Source organism: Acartia tonsa, chromosome 5 (assembly GCF_053477335.1).
Source record: "Acartia tonsa isolate MP-2025a chromosome 5, ASM5347733v1, whole genome shotgun sequence".
In the NCBI taxonomy this organism is placed as follows: Eukaryota; Metazoa; Arthropoda; class Copepoda; order Calanoida; family Acartiidae; genus Acartia; species Acartia tonsa.
Window position 1 is genome coordinate 35,569,342 of NC_137264.1, and position 22,460 is coordinate 35,591,801.

The window sequence follows — 22,460 nt, forward strand, 5'->3', positions numbered from 1 at the left end:
CGAGTGCTCGCGGCTAGGCAGGCCAGGGGGCCGAGCGGCGCGGCCATATTGGAGACTATTTTTTTTGGAAGCTACTTTTCTTAAGTAAATGTCCTGAAGCTACTTGATCCTGAAGCTACTTTGTCCTGAAGCTACTTTGTCCGAAGCTACTTTGTCCAAGATCCAAAAAAGATGACTCTTTGTTTATAGTCACCTTTTTATTTACAGTTACAGATAAGGTTAAAGGGGGTGGATGTGGGAGGAGGGATCTTTAATTTAGGCAGCTACAAGATTCACTTATTAGAGTACATGATAATCTGGTGTAACATCAAAGTAAAATAAATCCATAAAACAAATGGATCTAATTATTTAAACTTTGAAACAGAACATCTTAATTCTGCAAATTTGCTCATCTGTTTAAATCAGTTTTGTTTATTTTTCAGATACAATAAAATGAAAAAGTTACTTTTATTCATATTTTCTGTACACCATTTTGCAATCTGTTTTGCACAGGTAAATATTGATGATGATTGTAGGCAGTGGCGCGCATAGTGTTCAGTCAGGGGCATGTGCTCGATATGCACCCAAAGTTTTTTGTCACCCACTCAAATCAAAATAGAGGTGTAACAAAGTACATTACAGAAAGAAAGGGGGTGTTATTTTATCGTTTTTTAAAATAATTTTTTCGTATGTTTTCAGGAATAGGGTATAGCCAATAAGCAAAATAAATCTAAAACAATATTTATGGGGCAAATAAAAAGGTTTTACTGTAGCATTGCCCCCCTCCTTAAAAAAAAAAAAAAATCTGAAAAATTCACAATATTTTTTTATTAATTCAGTTGTAAGTTACAGTTGGTATGTTTTAGTAAATTATTCTTTTTGAAGATAGTTGTAACACTTAAGAAAAATTAAGATGAACAGAATATGTACGGTACAAAGTCTGACCCTGAATTTGCCTGTCATTCTTTACTTGAACTAAGAGATATAAGTTTTCCGGAATTTAAATGTAGGGAGTAGATTTGAAATCTGCATCAAATTTTAACGATTTTTTATAAAATTCGTTTTTTGTAAAATTCTTTATCTAAAAGCGAAAATACATTTTAAGTTAATTAATTTTGACCAATAGGATAGGTGGATTTTAAACTACCTGCGCTCTAATTGGTTGAATGATGTACGACATCCAATCAGAGCGCAGATTTTTTAAATCCACCAATCACAGATGCCAAAATTAATTAACTTAATTTGTATTTCCGCTTTTAGATAAAGAATTTTACAAAAAACGAATTTTATAAAAAATACTTAAAATTTGATGCAGATTTCAAATCTACTCCCTACATTACAATTCCGGAAAACTTATATCTCTTATTGAACATGTTAACTTTATATGAAAGTATTTTGTTGCAAACAATAGATAAATTATTTGTGTTGGTCAGTTTATTGGACCAACAAGAACATAAAAAGGTCATTTGTATGTAAAAGAATGAATAATGAGAAAACTAAAATTTTATTTTTAAAATAAGGTTCTCAATGCCTTAATTATATATTGATGTACAAATCATATAATGTTCAAATACAATGCAATAGAAACAATTGGGTATAGTCTCTTTCGTGGCAACGAACCTTAAGGGTCGATTCTTCGTATTTTTCACAATAGCTTTTCTCCTATTTCTGGCCCCTGCAGGGGGCTCAAACCCTGCGGGGCCAATTGCCTAACCCTGTGGGACAATCACCTAACACAATATAAACTAACCTAACCTAAAATAACCTCTAAAATGCCATTTTAAAAATACGACGAATCGCTCCTTATGGGGCGTTGCCACGAAAGGGACTATTCCCAAACTATTTAACTAACTAACTAACTCCAAGAATTAACAAACATTTTTGTTTGCATAGATTAGAACAAAAAAGTATTATAAAAAACATCCATTTCTCCAAGGGGCAAAATTTAATAAAACTTATATAATATTGAGAAAAACCGAACAAAAGTTAAAGTCTATACCCATTTTAAAAGGTAAAATGTCCCAGCAAAGAAGTTGTTTTATTACCATTACCTCGTAAGGGCGGGATTCTCCATCGACTTTAAGTGATCATCTAGAGAATCCAGAGCATCATCCAAAGAATGGCATTACGGACTAACGGACGTACGGACAATTAAGTTGAAGGGAATGTTTTCTGCCAATAAAAAGTAATCCAAAACATTAGTTGGTAATTTAGTTCTAAACAGAGACGGATAAACCTGGTTTTGTGTTTATAATGGTCTTGTGAGATGAATAGCGGGTATTTCCATCAAAGTTGCTGTCGAGTACTCAACCCCTTCCCCCCCTTATATTGAAAATAAAGGGGTCGGGAGAGTAGCCTAATTATTTAAAAATTACATTTATTAAATATTCCTTAACATTTTCCATTGACCTGTTTCTGTTTTCTTGTATATTTATAAATGAACGCTCTTAGAGGCATGTAGGGGCTTTTAGGGATGGGGGGGGGGGGGGGGGGGGGGAGAGACATCCCACTCCCAACTTTCAAATTAGTTTTTAAAAAACTAAATTTTTTTTTTTTACGGGGGGGTCCTTTTTTTAAGGGGTAATTTCTTTCGGGATGTGGTGGTATCCTCCCCCCAAATAGTTACGCACCTAACCAGGACCTATGAGAAGCTACGCTAACAGGAGAACAACGGTTCAACGGTTAGCGAGATCCTTTGGTTCAGATAGACAGACACAGATCCTGTTACTTAAATATAAGGATAACCAATTTTAAAAGTCATTAGATTTAGATACATAAAAAGGTACCTGCCTCTTTATCTATAGTTAATTGTGTGAAACAGACTTACGTAGAGCATATATTTGGCCAGCCATTTGTTTTTATAATCTTGTGCTTCATTTCCTTATACGCAAAATGTGTTCTTTAAAGTTGTGAAAATAAGTTAGCCTGGATAACCTCTAGAAGATGGGATAAACTAAAAGGTCTCATTTTGCTGTTTCTCTGGACCAATTCTTACTTATTGTGATGTCCATGATTAAGCAATCAGACATCGTTCTACCGTCTTCCAACACTTTGATTGCCTGACCTTTGTCTGGTGGTACTTATTGTACATTATAATGAGTTGCGCCTGTTTTGGCTAGAGCATTCTCCGACTATAAACATTAAAGTCGCACATCTGACTGACATAGCAGCAGAAGAAACCATATTTAATATTATGACGTGGCCTTGGGCCGAGATTCGAACCTATCACCTTTACGACTATGATGCGGTTGTGTAAATTAGTTAGGACAATAACCAGTCATTTATTGACAATACCTGCTGTTATTTTTTTTTTCAATTTTGTTGTGGTTTCGTTTATGCTTGTTTTGTTAAGATTAAAAGAATGGATGTGTTTAGGTGTTTTAATTGCCTTGAAGGAAATTACATATAGTCTTTATGCTTAGTTTTGTCTTTAAAAAAAAAATAATAAGAAACAAGTCTGTTCTCTGTATTCATTATGCGATACTAGCATCTTCGCCCCTAGAGGCCTCTTGGGGGCACTTCAGGAGGGGGAAGTTGAATTCGATTATTTTAGATTTAAAAAGAAAAAGCACCAAAAATATTTTTTTATCTGGGGGTGGGGGATTTTTTTTTGGGGGGGGGGGGGTCGACCATTCATTTTTAATTTTAGTTATAAAAAAACTATTCTCTTCTATTTTTTTCTCCATGTTTTTTTTATACATTTCTCTCACAAATTCTTGTTAAAACAAGGATCACAACATCCATAAAAGCGAAACTTTGTAAAGGTAGGACAAACGAACATTAACACTTGTAGAGTAAAACTGTAAGTAAATTTGTTGAAAAACTGCTAAATATAGGATACCTACATGTTTAGGACATAGAGATTGTTGTTTTGGGAATCAGTTTTTCAAAAACTAGATAAATGGGATAATTTTTTCACATAAAAAAATCTGCATGTTTTACATTACGTACAATTGACGTAATAATTATAGGTTCGCAACGCTTCATAATCGTGTATAACTTTCAAGAATCTCCAGGTCAAGTTGGAAATCGATAGGAGCTATCCCGTACGGATGGACGGACGAGCCGATTGTAGAAAAGCTTCGCTTTTAATAATAACAATAAGTAGCGCATCAATAACAAGCTAATCAAATTTAATTAAAAGTTATTTGAAAGTAAAATCAAATTTGTCCGAAATCACTGACAATGGAATTAATTGATTTTAGCTCATCTAATTCAAGCAATTTATGAACAAAAAATCATCGATGAACAGTAAATTTAATTGTAAACTTACTTTGGCGGACAGACGGATATACTCTAATTGTATGATATAGTTGCTATTAAAAATGCGGTATTGGTGCAAAGTTTTACATACCTAACAAGATTAAAATGCACAAAAGTAAAAGTTTTCTTTTATAACAAGTTCAAGGGTGTGCTTAAAGCGGTTGTTGATGGGTGTAAACCCCTCATAGAAACAAACTTGCAAAGGCTAGGGACGACGCCACTTGTAATTAAAGAAAACACGCATCTAATTGCATATATTAAATAATATAACATAAAAAGATACATTTTCATCCTTTTGATTTAAAGTTAAAATGCAAATTAGAATAAAGTAAATTTTTTTTTGAAAAGTGTTACTTACAAGACAAATATGATTTAATTGTAAATACAAATCAATAAAATCGTGCTTGCTTATGTAAAGATAGTTCTAAATAATTTCATACATTGCTTTGTAGTAAACACTATTGGCTACGCTCCGAGAGGCCTTTAGTAATAAACCTTCCCTGAACCAATAGGAAGCTTTATTGGGAAGGAGAACCATCCATATTGGCTTAGCTGTTAGCAAGATCCTCCGCTGCAGACATACAGACAGACATACTGTTACTTTTACTTATTCTACGTACATTTTATACGAATTTATATAACAGGATAACTTGTACCGAGCCGTACCCTGGACACCAACAAATCATCCTGCCTATAGGGTCATTCTAAAGAAACAAAATTTATATGTTATAGGATGACTTGTACCGAGCAGTTCCTTGGACACCAACATATGATCCTGCCTATACGGTCAACTTCAAGAAACAAAATTTATATGCTATAGGATGACTTGTACCGAGCAGTTCCTTGGACACCAACATATGATCCTGCCTATACGGTCAACTCAAAGAAACAAATATATTATTTTAGGATGATTTGTACAGAGCAGTTCCTTGGACACCAACATATGATCCTGCATATACGGTCAACTTAAAGAAAGAAAATCAACTAATTGAAGAAAGAAGCATAGGTAAAATTTTGTTCATTCTGGTGCTCTACCTCAAAATGCTTGTCGAGCACTGAACATGTCTTACTTATATTTAAGATATTGAAAATTAGAGAGGAGGTTTTTCCTTATGGTTATCTATCCCTGCGGGCCCATACCTTAGTATCCTATCTACTTGTAACTATCCCCTATCTTTTTAATTCTCATAAAGGCATTTTAAGGAAAAACGCCAGTTCTATTTAATAAACTAGTTGCTTCTTTCCAAAAGATGATACTTATTTTAAAATTTAAGTTTGGAAAATAGATTTTGTGGGATGAATGCTCCCTAAGTATGTCCCCTCTGGAAAATTATAAGAGTTCTTAACATTAACGGAGCATTACATTTATAAATCATGATTAAAGAAATATTTAAAATGGCATCATTTCTTTGTTCATCTGACATAAAAAAAAAAGATCTACAAAGTGTCCGAAAAAATGTGCCGTGTGACGTCATAAAAATAAGGGATGAAAGGAGGAGTGGGAAAGGAAACCCCTTAAAAAGAGATAAATCTATTGACGTCACATGGCTCATTTTTTGGAAACTTTGTAGAGCTTCACCTAAAAAGTTAGATGAAGTAAACTTTCAAAGAAAATGATTAACAAAATCCCCGATAGTTTGATTCCTACAGCTCTTCCTACTCTTTTTTATCAAGTTTTAAAATCCCAGTTTGAAACTTATCAAATATTTTTTGTATCCAGATAAAAGGCTAATTAGTATAACACACATCCATTAGCCAACATTTTACATAAACAACAAGCACAACTCTGTTATAAAGTATTCAAATATTAGTTTTATCTGTATGTTTGTCTGTCCTTTGTGACTGTAATGTTGGGTGGGGCAGATTTTTATTAGTAATTCTATTTTATCTTAAGCTCGATTTCTTGAAGAATTTGATTTTCCCTATGACAGCTTTCACTGAGTGAACTCATAGAAAAAGTGTATCATGAACAATCCCGATGTAAAACCGAAGTGAATTCCCGAAGTAAATTCCCTAAGTGGACGTCATTTACATATGTGAATTCAATCCTTATGTTACATGGGGAACAGGCTATTCCTTATGTGAATAAGCTGTTTTACCTAAGCTTAGCTGTCAAATAAATAAGTAAATAATCGATTTTTACGGGGCATTTGTGCAAAATAACAATAATTTCGGGAGGGTAGAATTAAGTAGATATGTTTTTCAAGGTACTTTTGTAGATTAGAATTTAAACACAAATAAAAAAGCTCCAGAAAACTAAAATAAACAATGATAAAAATTGTTCTATATGGAAGAAAATATAGAAAATAAAACTCTTTAATTAATTCTAATCCCACCACGGTTTTAATTAATTTCTTCAAGGGGGATGTAACTGCTTTTTTTATGTAGACCAATAACAAACTATAAAAATAAAAGCCTAACATGAGAATTTATTATTAAAAATTCTACAAAAAAATACTAAGTGCTCTTGCAGTGGAAAATTTTCGGAAAAAAATAACATGGTCTTAAATGATACAATATTGTCTGATATGGCAAGAAATGGTGAAAAAAAATTTTTTGCCAGTGGCAGCGATTTCAGCAGCTGCAGTTTCTCTAAAAGATAAATATTACAGAGACAAACACTGTCCCTGCAAAAAAGATTTTGTTCAATTATCCTTTGGTACAGACGAACATACAGATAAACATCCTGTTACTTTTGTATAAAGATTTACTCTTTGTATTTTTCTTAATTTATCTACACTCTTTGTAAACTTAATTTGTTAATACAAGAAAAAAAATTTAAGGACATATTTGTATTACCTAAATAATTAAGAAAAGTTATTATATTGATTAAATTATTGTTTCTATAAAATTATATTAATACTTAAAAATAATAGTTATGTTTACTATTATCATTTTATGATTCTATTTCCGGAATTTAGAGAAGAAGACATTTAATAAGATCTTCAAAATGGGCTTTGTGTAAATCAAACTGTTAAAAAGATTGGACAACATAATAATTAAAAATGTGGCAACATTGCTTTTAAATACTTATGACAGCTTACTTCCCTCAGCTAATTACACATGTGAAAAATACGCACAGCTAACATAAGTATTATTCATGAGACACTTTCTGTAAGTGCGTCATAGGGAATCACTTTCCCTAAGTCCACATAGGTAACACATAAGGAATTTCCCCCTAGTAAACCCTATGTACCAAGCTGTTTGTTCAAGAAATCGAGCTTTACTTAAGAAACCATTACTCCCGTTTTCCTAAATCTCCCCTACCATTCCTCTTTTCCTCCAATTATTCCCCTTTATTTACCCTCGCCTTCCCTTGCATTTTCCTCTCCTTCCATTCCCTTTCTATGGTTAGTTTTATATTTCTCCCCCCCCCCAAAAAAAAAAAACGCACAAAAAATCTGCAAGGATTAAACAAATGAACTTGATGTACCGATCAACCAACAAATAAAACTTATAGAGTAACATCGTTGCTTTTAAAAAAGTTGAAAATTACAAAACACTTTTGTGAAAGGAAAACTTTTTAAAAGTTCGGAAGTTAATTTGTATTCTTTTCAATTATTCTATTTTAGATGCAGAGAAAACAAGTTTCAACGATTTGAATCATGATGTAAGTATTATTAGGTTTAGAGTAGCTTCTCTTCAACTAGGGTTTGCCTCGATTCGTTTAAAGATGCCAGAATTGTAACTTTAAAAAGTGTCTTAAAGATTAGTCATGTGACGTCATAAAAATGAGGGCTTATCCATCACGTTTTTTAGGGGTTTTCTTTCCAACGTCTCCTCTCAACTCCCTCATTTATATGATGTCACATTGCTGAATTTTCAGTGTCGTTAATATTTCTCTATTCAAACCGTATAACTTATTACTGAAGTATGGACAATAATTCTTTTAATTTAATTAAAGTAAATTACTGGATGTTTAATATCCACTTGATTACATTTTAAAACTTGCTAATAGAGATTCTTCGTTTAAGTTTTTATCAAGTAAATTTGATTATTATACCATTTGAATAATTTCAAAGAACTAAGAATCAACATGTTACAAACAAACACAAAGACTTCTTGGCAATCATTTTAGTATTACCACGTTTTCTAAATTGTGCCTATCTGATACAGGAAACATTATGCAAATTTGAAAAGAATAATTCAATTCTGATATGCCTAAATTCAATAATATCACTGAGGTTTGGACCAACCATAAATTAGAAAAGCTTCGCTTTTAATTATTAACTTATTTATCTACATAATTACTTTATATTTTACCATGTTCAATCTTAATGAGATTTACAGAATAACAAGGACAACTAAGTACATACGTTGCCTCGATGAAAAAGAACAGTAATCTGTTATATAAAGAAATAGGATGTAAATTGTTAAATCTCTAAACCCTGCGGGGGGCTTATTTGTTCATTCATATCTTAACCTAACCAAATCTGTATAGAAATAATTAATAAAATTAATATTTAACACTCCTGCGTTTCTCCACTTCGACGTTTGGGACTCCATCGTTTGTCCTGGAACCCTTTATTCCTGATATTCATATAATAATTCCTTTATTCCTGATATTCATATAATAATTACTTTATTTCTGATATTAATATAATATTTACTTTTTTCCTGATATTAATATATTAATTACTCTATTCCTGGTATTCATATAATAATTACTTTATTCCTGATATCTATATAATAATAACTTTATTCCTGATATCTATATAATAATTACTTTATTCCTGATATTAATATAATAATTACTTTATTCCTGATATCTATATAATAATTACTTTATTCCTGATATCTATATAATAATTACTTTATACCTGATATCTATATAATAATTACTTTATTCCTGATATCTATATAATAATTACTTTATTCCTGATATTAATATAATAATTACTTTATTCCTGATATCTATATAATAATTACTTTATTCCTGATATCTATATAATAATTACTTTATTCCTGATATTAATATAATAATTACTTTATTCCTGATATCTACATAATAATTACTTTACCTACTTGAAGCATCCAGGTATAAGGAAAGTTCAATGTCATCAATATATTCAATAACTTTCAAAGACAGATTTTACCTCAAAGTACTTATAGAGCACAGATACCCCCCTCCTTGAAATGAAATTATGGTAATTGGAAGGTTTTATTTCTATGCTTACCCACTTGGGAAGCCCTATTAACAGAGATACGGCCACAACTATAAAGATGTAGTAATGTTATTGTTGTTTTTCCTTAAAGATATAGTAAACGTCTGGACCGATTGAATTCTTCAGTCTAGGGAAGCTGCACTAAGCCAGGGTTGGTTAAAAACTATATCATTTTTTTTTAAATTTAGGTCTTTGGTTGGTTTTAGGCTATTTTTCTGTCCCCTCCAAGTCTTATAACAGAAAGTAGGAATAAAACATTTTGCATCATACAAAAAGCTTATCACTTTACCCTATAGTAAAGCAACACTTTAACAATGACTCATAGACATTTTAAGGCTGTCATGACCCTCGTCAAACTCAAAGCTTTAAGTATTTTTTTTTTAATTTTAAGTTTTAATTGAGTTTGTTCTACACTATAAAAAAATTTACAAATAAAATTGTAACTTTTTTAAAGTGTGAATTAAATAACAATGGCAATTTTTTAGCATTTCTTAGAATTTTAAACTTTTTTTTAATCACACCTCTTTTTTTTTGTTTTCACGGTTTAAGTATTTTCTAGGATTATTATATCTATCTATCCTTAATATTATATCATTCATCATTCTTCAATTATCTGCAAGATAAGTTAAATTTCAGAGCAAAGATCAAAAGTTTTTATTATAATATAAACCTTATACATCAATGGCTTTGATTTTAGTTTTATTATAAATCTAATTTTGACGTGTGGATACGAACCGGTTCTCAGCCACAGGAAAAATTATGAATTGGTTTCGTATATATCCAGTTTTCTACGAATAAAAAAGTACAATTATAAATCTTACCATTTGTAAATTACAGTGTATACTGGCCTCTCATTGGTTAATTTTTTTGATGTCATAATCATAGTCAACAACTTTTACTAGCTTCAATATTAAAACTAGTTTTGTTAGCCCGTGACTTCGGCATCTCGAGACTAATTAAACTGGTTTTGAAATTATTATTGTACATTTTAATATCCTCTGAAAGATGTTTATACAACGATATGATAAACTAGAGTTGGCTCGATATAATTATCTCCCTATTGGCTAGTTTTCTATATGCATATCTATTTCTCAATAAATCTATTTTCCTCACCCGGCATTACTATCTAAAAGAAAGTAAATATTTAATAATTTAAATGATTTTTAAAAGATTTTTTTAAATTATATTTTTTTCTTTACATTACCATCACCAAAGGGTTAATGATGATGATTACAATTTTAGTTTAATATTTGAACACACAAAATGTCGCCACAATCGAATTCTTTAAAAACATAGTTTTCTTAAATTTATCATATTATAAATTTAAATTTTCTTTTTTATGATTAGAAATTAAATACATCAATATAAGGTAAATAGCAACATGAAATGAAAAAAATGAATTTATTTTTAATAAAGTAAAATAATGGGTCTTATCGTTCTGGGCAATGAGAGTTTATTATGGATTATTGGAGCACTATGAGTTTTAATCATATATTCCTTGGAAAACTTGAGCTCGTTTATAGACATTTATTTCCTATATAGATCTGACATGGATCTTGAAGCAATTAAGCAGGCCGTTTTGTACATGTTAAAAATTGGAAGATTTCATTAAATAAAAGTAATCGCAAATATACTTAGTAAATAACAATTCTTTGATTTAGTTGGAGAATATTTCAAGACCCAAATCCTACAAAATACCTCAGGAATTAACCAAGACTAAGTTTAAAAAGTAAGCAAGCACATTTCAACTGCTGTAGTAGAACAAAAGGAAATGTTTTGGCTTGGGTTAGGTTCAATAAGTGTATAGTCCTGCAGGGCTAGGAAAAGTTGAAGAACATTTTTTTGGGAGGGGAGACCTCAATCTATATATTGGATTAGACAAAAAGGACATATTTACACTTTTGATAATTTCTAATCAGGGATCTAAAGCCGGGATAAGACAATGGTCGATAAATTTATGTACATCCCAATTTGGGAAACACAAAATTACTCCTTCTGAAGATTAAAATTAGTTGTTGAAACGTTTGAAAACTCAACTTAATGAATTAACCAATTAAAATTTACTAAAGTTGATAGAGCAACAAATAAGAAAACGTTATCATAAAACTTTGGGAACTAGTGTAATAAACCCACAATTGTCTCCTCTCTCTCTGATTTTTAATTGAAGACAATAGTAGGTGGGGTAATCAGGGTAACACCCAACCCAACAAAAATAAACTAGATTTTCAAATATAATTACCATCTTCTCCCTTAAAGTATTTTTTCCTTTGGGGTAAACAATAACCATTAGGTCGGAGTTGTCCATCAGAATATTATCATTCTTGTTTAGGTTCGAAGGCTTTATCCCACCTCGCCCTGCAGGGCCTCCCCCCTCCAAGCATGAGCTTTACAAGAAATATTATTTGAAAAATAACAGAAGACACAAGAGATCATTGCAAGACTATACACAGGTATAGTTATTTTAATAGTTGTGCAGCTTCTCTATAACTAATATATTGCTGTGTTATAAGAACTAGCGGCTTCACCCCTAGCCTCTAGGAGCTTTGCCCAAGAGGTTTTAACAATCTAATTTTTCGTATTTTAGATTTAAAAGGAAATTAAAAAATAAAAAAATATTTTTTTTTTGGGGGGGGGGGAGGGGAGTCGACCCTTCAATTTTGATTTTATTTATAAAAAGACATTTTTTTTTGGGGGGGGGGCTGGATGGGTTGGGTTTGTCCAAACCCCCAAAAAATAAACCCTAACGGGACCTATGAGAAGCTACCCGATTGGTTCAGCGGTTAGCGTGATCCTTCGAAACAGACAAACAAACAAACAGACAGACATCGTTCTACTTTGTATTTGGGATGTCTGTATTTGCTTAATTTACAAAGCACATCTCTCAACGCGAACACATCATATAATGACCCAAAAATTATATTTTATTATACTTTATTAAAAAAATATATGTAATTCAATATTAGAATAGTTATTATTGCATCTTATAATAAACAGGTTTCCGTGGATATTAAAATGATTAAACCAGTTTTGTAAGTCCCGCGGGAACGAAGGCCCAGTCTAACAAAACGGGTAATGGTTCTTTGATTTTGTTTTAATATCCGTAGGAAATTGTCTAAACTTCGATGCTACAAATAATTTTTCAGTATGGCTGAGAACCACAATTTTTTTTATAAAAAATGTTGTATAATTTTTCTTTATAAAATTCAATTGCTTAGATAGTTACACATCATTTTTAAAGCCATTTTTGATTGAATAATTTTCTAAACCATTGATTTTGTTAGTAGCGAAGCTACTGTAAATGTATTTTTTCATATTTACTGTCTTACTTTGTATTACACTAGCGGCTACGCCCCTAGAGGCCTCTAGTGGAACTTTAAGTGTTGTCTATAATTTTCTAATAATATTTCTATGTTGCGTTGAAGTATCTGCCAGGGGCGTCCAAGCGTCCAAAATTTTGAAAATAAAAATTTTGGCACCTCCAAGCTCATTTTTTTTTTTGGGGGGGGGGTTAATCTTTATTTCATAGAGGCATTTTTTTTTATTTTTTTGGGGGGGGGTAAAAATTAAAAATCCAAAATTTTGGCACCCACAAATAATTTTTTTTTTTTTTTTTTTGGGGGGGGGTAATCACCCCATTACCCCCCCATTGGACGCCTATGGTATCTGCGTAAAATTTTTTTTCTCACTCTTTTTGTGATTTCTCTTGGGAGAATGGTGGTACCCTCCTCCATAATAGTTATAAACCTTTTCGGAACCTATGACAAGCTACCCTGTTAAGGAGAACCCGAACGGTTCAGCAGTTAGTGAGATCCTTTGGTAAAAACAGACATATAGACATCGATCTACTTCGTATTTTAGATAATCAATCACGATAATCGTAAATTAATATTACAGCACAAATTACGTTCCCCTTTTATTTAACTTCAATAAATAAAACAGAATGGTTAAATGTAATGATCCTCACTGAAGAGAGGGTCTTAGAATAGTTACTTATCGCATTGTATATAGACAGTTTTCCTCGGACAGTAAAATGAAACATTTTAAGATTAAAACTAGTTTTGTTAACCCCGAAGGACCAAAGGCCCGGGCAAACAAAACTGTTATAAATATTATGATTTTTAATACATAATTCGTAAAAATATGTCTATAATATGAGACGATACATGATTTTTCAGTAAAGCTAAAAACCAGCGGTATTAATCGGCTTCAAAACCACACTTGCCGAACATAACCATTCTTGTTTTTATTTCAGAGTAAAACTGCTCGAGTAATGAAGGACGTTGGAATCTCAATATTAGCCCAAGGTAAGATTTTTGTAAAGCGAGACTTCTCTAAAAATAGCACATGTTCGTATGGTTAGCTCATTTGATGAAGGTAGCCGTGCTTCAGCTTTTTGATCCAACTTTACATTGCCCAAAGAACGTGTCCTAACTTATGGGATTTTTATCAAAATAGCTAGTCATGGCTTTTAGTAAGTAGTAGAAATGATCCATAGAGTTTAGTTATGCAATCGTTTTTTGTAGATCCTTTATCTTTGAAGTAATTTAAGTGTTTAAAAAAGATTAAGTTGGTTTTAAGGTACTAAAACGCAACAAAAAAAGAAGAAAATTGCCATCGTGAACAAAAACAGTGAGATCTTTAATTTTACACCTTACTTTTAAAATTCTGTTGTGTAATTATTGAAAAAATCTATTTTTTTAACCCCGTTGAATCAGAACTTTGGGAGCTCGTCACGAATGGGTTAAAACAAAATCACAAAAGTTAAGACACGTTCTTTGAATGTTTTGTCGGAGTAACTCGTGGCAAAGAAGATTATCTAGAGACACATCATCTAAATCAGCCAATATGATAACAGTGGAAGAATAGCCATACCATAGTATTGGTTGAAATTGTGTACAGATTTAGAAAGGAAATAGCATAATTCTTTCATTTCGGTCGCCAAATGAGTCAGTTATATGTAAATAATCGCAAATCTTAAGATAAATTTTGTTTGCTATGCATCCCTTTTTAAGGTTGACAAATTTTGGAGTGAGATGGAACATCTAGATATATTATACAGTGTGTTTTTTTTATGAGAACGTTTTTGAAAGCAATTTTACCCCATTTATAGTTATCAGAATTTAATGATTAATGGCTTATTTTCTTCGTTTTTTAATGCAGTTAATAAAACAACAAAACAATATTACAGTTTTTGTTGAAAAAGTACAGTAAAATGTAAAATTCAAAACTTAGGTGTCAACATCTAAAAATGGCTTTAGCGCATTTTTCCTATGTTCAAATCTTCTACCTTTTGCATGAATGGCTGCAAAACGCTTCAAAGTTGAGATATATAGAGCTACTAATTGATACGGATACTATTGGGGACATGTACTAGAATATATCAAAGCCCCCCAAAGTCGACTACTGAAAATCCAATTTTTTTCTTGCAAAGAGAAGAAGATTTGAGCATAAGAAATATGCGCTAAAACCATTTTTAGATGCTGTCACCTAAGCTTTAAATTTCAGATTTTACTGTACTTTTTAATAAAAAAACTGAAATATTTTTTAATGTTCTATTAATTGCAGTAAAAATATGAAGAAAATAAGCCATTAATTAATAAATTCTGATAACTATAAGTGGGGTAAAATTGCTTTCAAAAAAGTTCTCATAAAAAAAAACACACTGTATGTATATATTATTCTTCTATAACATGAAAAATAATGTTGTAGGTTAAATCAATCAAATAATCAGATCATATTATTGTTGATTTTTATAATTAATTGTGCTTAATCTTAATCAATTACATATAAACATCTTGTGCTGTTTAATTATAGCCATAAAGTCGTTATATAAAAGTAATAAAGATTATCAATTGTACATTACATGTTACACTTAACAATAATATTATTTTAGTTTAAAGTGTTCACGAAGCTGGGAAAAAGTTGATATATGTCACTGATTAATGTTTTTTAAGAGTACTATTTTGAGAATTAAGTCTTAAATACTTCCCATTTAAAAATAAATCAAACTTTAAAAAAACGAATTTATTCCCTTGAAAACATCGTTGTATTTTGAGTTTTATTATACATATCTTAAAACCTATCAAAATCGACAAATAATAATCTTTTTGTTGAAGTTTACTTGCAAATTTAGAGTAGAATAAATTCTTTTGTTACATACATATTAAACTAACCAAAAAAGTTTGTAATTTCGTTTTACGGGGAGATTAAATGATTTTTACCGAAAATCGAAAAGATATTACCAAATATGGGTATAAGGTCAGCTGATTTATAGTTGTCGATTGTGTAACATAGCACCCTCATCCTATCTCAATATTTACTACTTGCTAAAAAAGCTTCAACATACTGCAGAGCTAAAAATACGATTAGGCCCCCACATAATTGGGGGATTTTACTATAGATTGAGAAAGTTTTTAGCTATTATGGTTTTTTTATTTTGGGGTAAAATTCTTGCTTAGATTATATTTGATTAATTAACTAAAACCTATAAAAGATATTTAAAAGAAACAATCTTTGAAACATGAATTAATTTGCTATAAGCATTTTCTGAGTACAGCACAGCCAGGTTAAATCAAATACACACACACACAAACATACATAGGACTCCACAGAACTTGATTGTTTAATACTTCAAAACATGGAATAAGATAAAGAGACAACACAAATTATATTCTTTTAATATTAATCTGTTATTCATGGATGTACATTAATTAAAGCAAGGCTTTTATCTTAATCCTAAACACAATGTAAAGATGGTTCCTGAGGTAATAAATCAAGTCAGTTACTAATAAACCTATACAAAAATTGAAATAAAATAACATGTTTTTTCAGTTATGGGAACAAAATTTTTTACTTTTTATAGCTATTGAAATTTTCCTGTACTGGTCCAAACTTACAACTTAAAATACACTGAAGGGACTGCGACTTTTACAATATTTAGTAATGTTTGGTTTCTATACTTCAACTTAACAAAATCCGTTGGTACCATTTGTACCACAAAAGATAAGGAGGGGGACGGAGAATGGAAAAGGGAAACATGAATGCCCAAGGTAAGTGAATGAGTGTGTGTGTGTGTATAATGACAGATATTTAATTAAATTTGACACATTATGAGATTATTTTACGATGATAAAATGCTTTTTTTTATGTAAATACTATAGAAAGACTGCTATATTTTATGCTGAATATTTGCAGCAAATGATATTTGTTTATTCTATTTAAACATTTTAATTCTTAAATATTATGCTTTCTACAGATTTAAACAATTTTTCTTTTGTCACTATACCTGCATAAACAAAGCGGTATTTGATTAATGATTTTATAAAATAAACCAAACTTTTTCATTACATTTTAGAGAAAGTTCAAAGATAAATATCAATAGAGATATATTACAAAAATATTTTCTAAGTATCAATTTTTTTGTTTTTATCTGCAAGCGAAGAAATAACTTATTTTCTCTTAGTTTAATCGATGCTCAGATTTTAACATTATTTTCATGTGGAAACACTCTCCGCATTTTAAACTGATTTTTTCTAACTTAACTGAACTTTTAAGGCATAATTCTTTGAAAATTACTTAAAATATAAAAAAAGGTAAATGAAAATGCATTTTGAAAAATTAAATTCGCGATCACTTTAAATGGATGATTTTGTTATTTTCGCTTAAAGCGAATTATTAATTTTTGTTGTTTCATAATTAAATTATTAATTTTCTCTTTATTATCATAAGGAAAGGGGTAGACAAAAAAAACAACAAATATTTTAATAGTTATATCTCGCATCTAAAAAAAACTGGTTTATTCTTATGATTGTACACTTTTATATTCGTAGAAAGCTGGATATAATACGATGCTAGATATAGTTTTTCGTATGGATGAGAACCGGTTCCTATCCCCTGGATCGAATGAATACGAGAAACTATATTAAATAGCATTATATTTGATTTTCTTACTATACACTGTATGTACATTAGATAAGTGGTGAGATTGCATTTTCAAATATTATTACATATGAAATATTTTAGTGAAATGGACGAATTCTATTATGTTTTACCATAAATAATATATAACAGTACTATTAAAAGTGCATTAATTAACTTTTTAAAATTCATTAGTGTATGATTTTTTAGGTTATTAATTTCTAGAAACCTAGAAATTTTTTGTTAATTTTTCTTCATTAATTGTTCATGGCCTTTTCCTTTTTCCCTTTAGAACCACTTCATAGAGAATTCAATTATTTTGAAAACTATCCTCATCTTTTTAAAAATTTAGTGTTGTACAAACCATATATCTTTTACATAGACAATAATGGATGTAGAATATACGTGAATATTATGCTAACTTGGAACTCATTTTTTGGTCAGTTCGTTAATACAGTACTCGGGGAGAGGATGTTGTAAAGGGAGTTGATGGGGGGTATCGTTAATTTAGCCTGCTGCAAGTTTTACTTTGTTAGAGAATATGAAAATGTGATGTAAGATCCAAATAAGAAAATGTCCATTTAGACATAATTCCATGCTTGCACAGTGTGTATTAGTAAAGTGCCAATATTTTTTTTACGAGTGCGCACTTAGTGAAATGTTGGATCTATGTGCGACCTAACGCTAAAGATGCCGATGAGTTTTTTATGTTTAATTCCTGAAGATATTAGAACTTAAAATTGAGCTAAACATTACACACCAGATACATAAGGTAGATTTGAATGAAGTATTAAGATTAACCATTTTAAGAACACGTACTATAACTCTAAATAATTAATTATATTATACATTTTATAATTTAAAGCTGGTGTATATTTATATTTTATTATATTTGGCAGTAATGTAAAAAACTTTCTACATTTTTATTAAAAGTCTTATATATTTAACTTAATAAACTTTGATTCCATGAATACATGTCTAAATTTGTGTGTGCGAATGGGGCGTTTGTCCATATTTAGGTATGGAGACCGCTCTTCTATGAGTACTACTAAAACCTAATTTTAATGCAATACACATAGACATTCTCATCGTCGGTTCGCTTGTTTAGAATGCTTAACCCTCTATTCCCACAAGTATAATACGAATTTGGTTGAGCTGGTGGAAGCTCAACAAAAGACCCACGCGAAGTATTATGTTGCTTTAACCTAAGAATAAATGGTTGGTTTTGATATTCGATCAGAATCATATAAGTATATTAAGTATTAAGGAAGGAAAATGTTTTTATAAAGTGTATTTATATCACAAGTGCATAAGTTAAGTATGGAAATATTTACAGGATAAGTGTTAAAATTATAAGTAGAGTAGGACAGAAATGTGCCCTAAGTCCCAAGCAGTGAATTGTGCTAAGTGTTAGAGTTCTAACATAAGGCCTGAGCTCAATTCATGCTAAGTACTAAGGGGCCTAAATTTAAACTACAATGCATGCCAAACAACTAAGTCATTACCTTTTTAAAGCCAGAAAGAGAAGTTGATGGTAGGAGAGTTAGTAAATAACTGAATAAATTCAAGAGGTACATGCTATAACATTAGCTCTGGACCAGGATTTTAGTGTTTGTCTGTGCAATTAAATATCTGTGTGTTAATATGTGACGTAAATCAGGCATAGTTGTAGGCATACATATATGTACTGGTTGTTTATATGATTACATTAACTATAAACATAATATCTTTAATAAACATATACTATTAGCAAATCACATACAGATTACCATGAATAGGCTTTCGTTACCCATATATGGTGTCATATAGGTAGAAACAGGCCTATGAATGCATAAATTGATACAAATAATGCCTTGGGCCTAGCTAAAGTAATTGTGTCTTGCCCCTGAGTGCTACTAGTTAATTGCAGGGCGCGTGTCAATCAAAGGTTCATAATATGATCTATATAGTGTTGATTTTATATCAAGCATAGATAGATAGTTGTGGATGCGAAGCATTTCTGTAAAAGTCTCATATGTACGTTCAAAGAATTTGAAAATTGAGGATCGCATCTCCAATGGGGGTAAGTTGTTAAAAAAGAAAAAAGAGAAAAAGAAAAAGTTTAGCAGTCCCAGTATATAGGCATATATAATAAACTATAAATGTATTCCAAGCTAAGTTAAATACGCTTTCCATTAAGAAAGTATGATTTGCGTATCTTCATAGCTGGGTATACAAGATGATAAACCTCCCAAATAGAATACATTCTTTTCTTGAGGGGTTTAGTTTTATCTAACTTTGTCACATCAATAAATGTTTTTGCTTTGGTTGTTCTGGATAGTTCAGCTTCTTCTGATGATGAACTAGGTGGTGAAGTGCTCTCGTTCGAAGTGTAGGTTGAGGTTGGGGGTGAGGTAGATATGTAGCCAAGGGCGTCCACTTGTGCTACCTCGTTTCCATTCTCGTCCAAGGTGATTGAGTGATTTTCCAGGTCATAGTAGAGTTGGTTGAGGTCATCGGTAGAGAGGGATAGTGTGCTGCTGGAGCTGGTGTCACTATCGGTCTCCACTCTACTATCTTCTCTGGTATTCAGGGCTGAATTTAACAAGAAATTCCTGATGGTGATGGACAGGTTCTCTGAGAATCCATCGTACTCAGGTGTAGTGATGATGTTGTTGTTCTCGTCTATTGTGTCAAGGTGTTGACAGGAACACAACCGCAATCCGTCCAAGGTAGGGTGGTGGTAGGGCTCCAATACTCCATGATCATCTAGGTTATCTCCAGGCTGGTCCATGGTAGATCCTAAAAAGAGTTAGTGCGCGTGCTCCAACCGGTTCCTTGGGGTATCCTGGCTATGGTAATCTAAACAAAAGAAGTTTTAATAATCTTTTATTAATCCTTTTATCCCTGGGATATTCTAGAAATTCTTTCGTTACAGATAGACCTATAATGGATTGGTTAGTTATCTCTATTTCTGTTAAATATAACTGTTTCCTGAATATAAACAATATTTTATATAAAAATGTATAAGTACAATTAGTATGTACATATCGTATTATTTTCTTTGGTTACATTACTCGTATATATGTAAAAATATAAGATTTTACTAACAAAAGTTGGTAATCCTTTGTTTGTATATTTTGTATATGTACATATGGTTTATACCATTGTTGGTATTAGCTGTATTTATGTTATTTCTAACATGAATAAATTTTAATCATTTTAAAGACTAATATCTTACATTACGTCGCTATTAAGTGTACCTTTTAAACTTAATATCTATAAAATATATCGTTCGACGTCCGTAATTAAATTTTACGTAACAATAAGTTGTCAACCCTTTGTTTATGTTTGGGCGGTCAAAAGTGATAGGGGTTGGATTTGAGCGAGGTTATAAAAAGCTGGCGGCCCAGTAATTATGCTCATTTATATAATAATTGTCTTTGCGAGCGGAGCTTGCGTTCGAGTGTTTAATTTTACCGCTAAATTCCAAGAGAATTTATATAAAAGTGATAAAATATAGTAACCCGTTTGTTTTATATGAATGTTTTTATGTTATAGATTGTTGATGTGCTCATTATTGCATTCGTTAGCCATTATTTAAGACCCAAGAATCTTATTTTTCTTCGTCGATAAGACCTTTATCACTGTATTTTTAAACGAAAGTGGGTTTGAAGCAATATGGGTACATCTTCAATATATGACAATTTTGTTCTATATAATATTTGTAGTTTTGATAGGACATATCTGAGTCAGCAAGCAAATTGACGTACCTTGTTTTGTTTACGTTTTCCGTCTGCAAAAGTTAAATTCGTTCATCGTAAACAAAACTTATAATGACACAGATATATTCCATCATTCTACTCGTTTTAACTTTTGATTACAGCGTTCCCTTTGTATAATCAAAACTTATTTGAGTCCTGATACAAATCTTCTAAAACAATTTTACTATAGGTTTTAAAATAAGATTTTCTTTTTACTTAATTCAATTATAATGACGTTAATTGATAGATTATTTACGTTACGAGTAACTCAACCATATTATATAAAAAAAATGGTCGCTTACAAAAATTATATTTAGCTAGCTTTATCTAAAGTGTTTTTAAAAACATCATTGAAGATATTCAGATTTAGCTAGTACATAAGTTTTTAATTGCTTGATACATCATAATGAATATGTTTTTGATAGCTCAGCGATAGCTATTTTTAAGCGTTGAATCATGTAAAATTAATTACATATTCTTTAACTTAATTGAATCTAATAAAACAAAGTTTTAATGTTTAAATAGCTTAACGATAGCTATTTTCAAGCGTTGAATCATGTAAAATTAATTACATATTCTTTAACTTAAAGAATTTTACTTTTAGATGATAAATCAAAGTTTAATGGTTAGGAGGTTCAACCATAGTTGCTTGAAATACAAAAGAATTCGTGTGTACAGTCTTTTTCATAAAATTAACTTTACTATATTGCCTTTCAGAATCACCAGTCCTCTATTTTAAATTTACATTCGCTCATAATGTATGTGCCTGACAGCCTGGACGCGCATCAGAATATTAAGGAAAGATTCGAGGAATCAATGAGGGCGGCTGCGGCCACTCTTGCCAATTCCTCGTTTCTTGAAAACTCCTTAGACGACTCGAGTTCAGTGTACAGCGACCAGTCTGGGATGCCAAGCCTTGCTGATGTCGATGACTATGGGGGCACAAGTACTGTAGAGTCCGAAAGGGATCAAGGGGAGATGTTCGGCAACGAGCATCTCTCACTGATGCTTAGTAGAACGATACAAATCATCTGGTCTCTCCTCAATTCGGTGATGCAGAACTCCTGCGGTGACATTGGTGACGATGTTGCCGGAGGTGATTCTGGGTCTGCCGAGTTGGGGAGAGACCAGAAGACGAGTCTGGACACCTTCAACATGGATGGCTTAATTAACATGTTGTTGGGTTTAGCCTTGTTTTCATGTGCTCTTATAGTGGTCTTCTTCGGCGCTGTAGGGCTTGAGACTCTTACACGTATTGACAACACCTCAGACAGGTCGCTGGCTCGCTGGATAAGAGATGTATGTACGCGCCTCCGAAACATAGGCGTCAGGACCATTGAGCTTCTCCACTGCAGTAACAGGACCAACAGGACTAGAGCTGGGGTTATGTCGC

The 22,460-nt window shown here is 31.4% G+C and overlaps 1 protein-coding gene across 2 annotated transcripts in view; it reads left to right on the forward strand.

Moving 5' to 3' along the window:
* Positions 1-423: 423 nt before the first annotated feature.
* The window catches only part of LOC145319378 (uncharacterized), a 51,681-nt gene continuing 29,644 nt past the window's right edge, over positions 424-22,460 (forward strand). For both annotated transcript variants that reach the window (XM_080161488.1, XM_080161486.1), the window contains exons 1-6: positions 424-492; positions 5,149-5,248; positions 7,815-7,852; positions 11,069-11,136; positions 11,737-11,857; positions 13,660-13,711. In XM_080161488.1, coding sequence (XP_080017614.1) covers positions 433-492; positions 5,149-5,248; positions 7,815-7,852; positions 11,069-11,136; positions 11,737-11,857; positions 13,660-13,711 — 439 coding nt within the window. In that variant the 5' untranslated portion in view covers positions 424-432. The remainder of the gene's footprint in view (positions 493-5,148; positions 5,249-7,814; positions 7,853-11,068; positions 11,137-11,736; positions 11,858-13,659; positions 13,712-22,460) is intronic.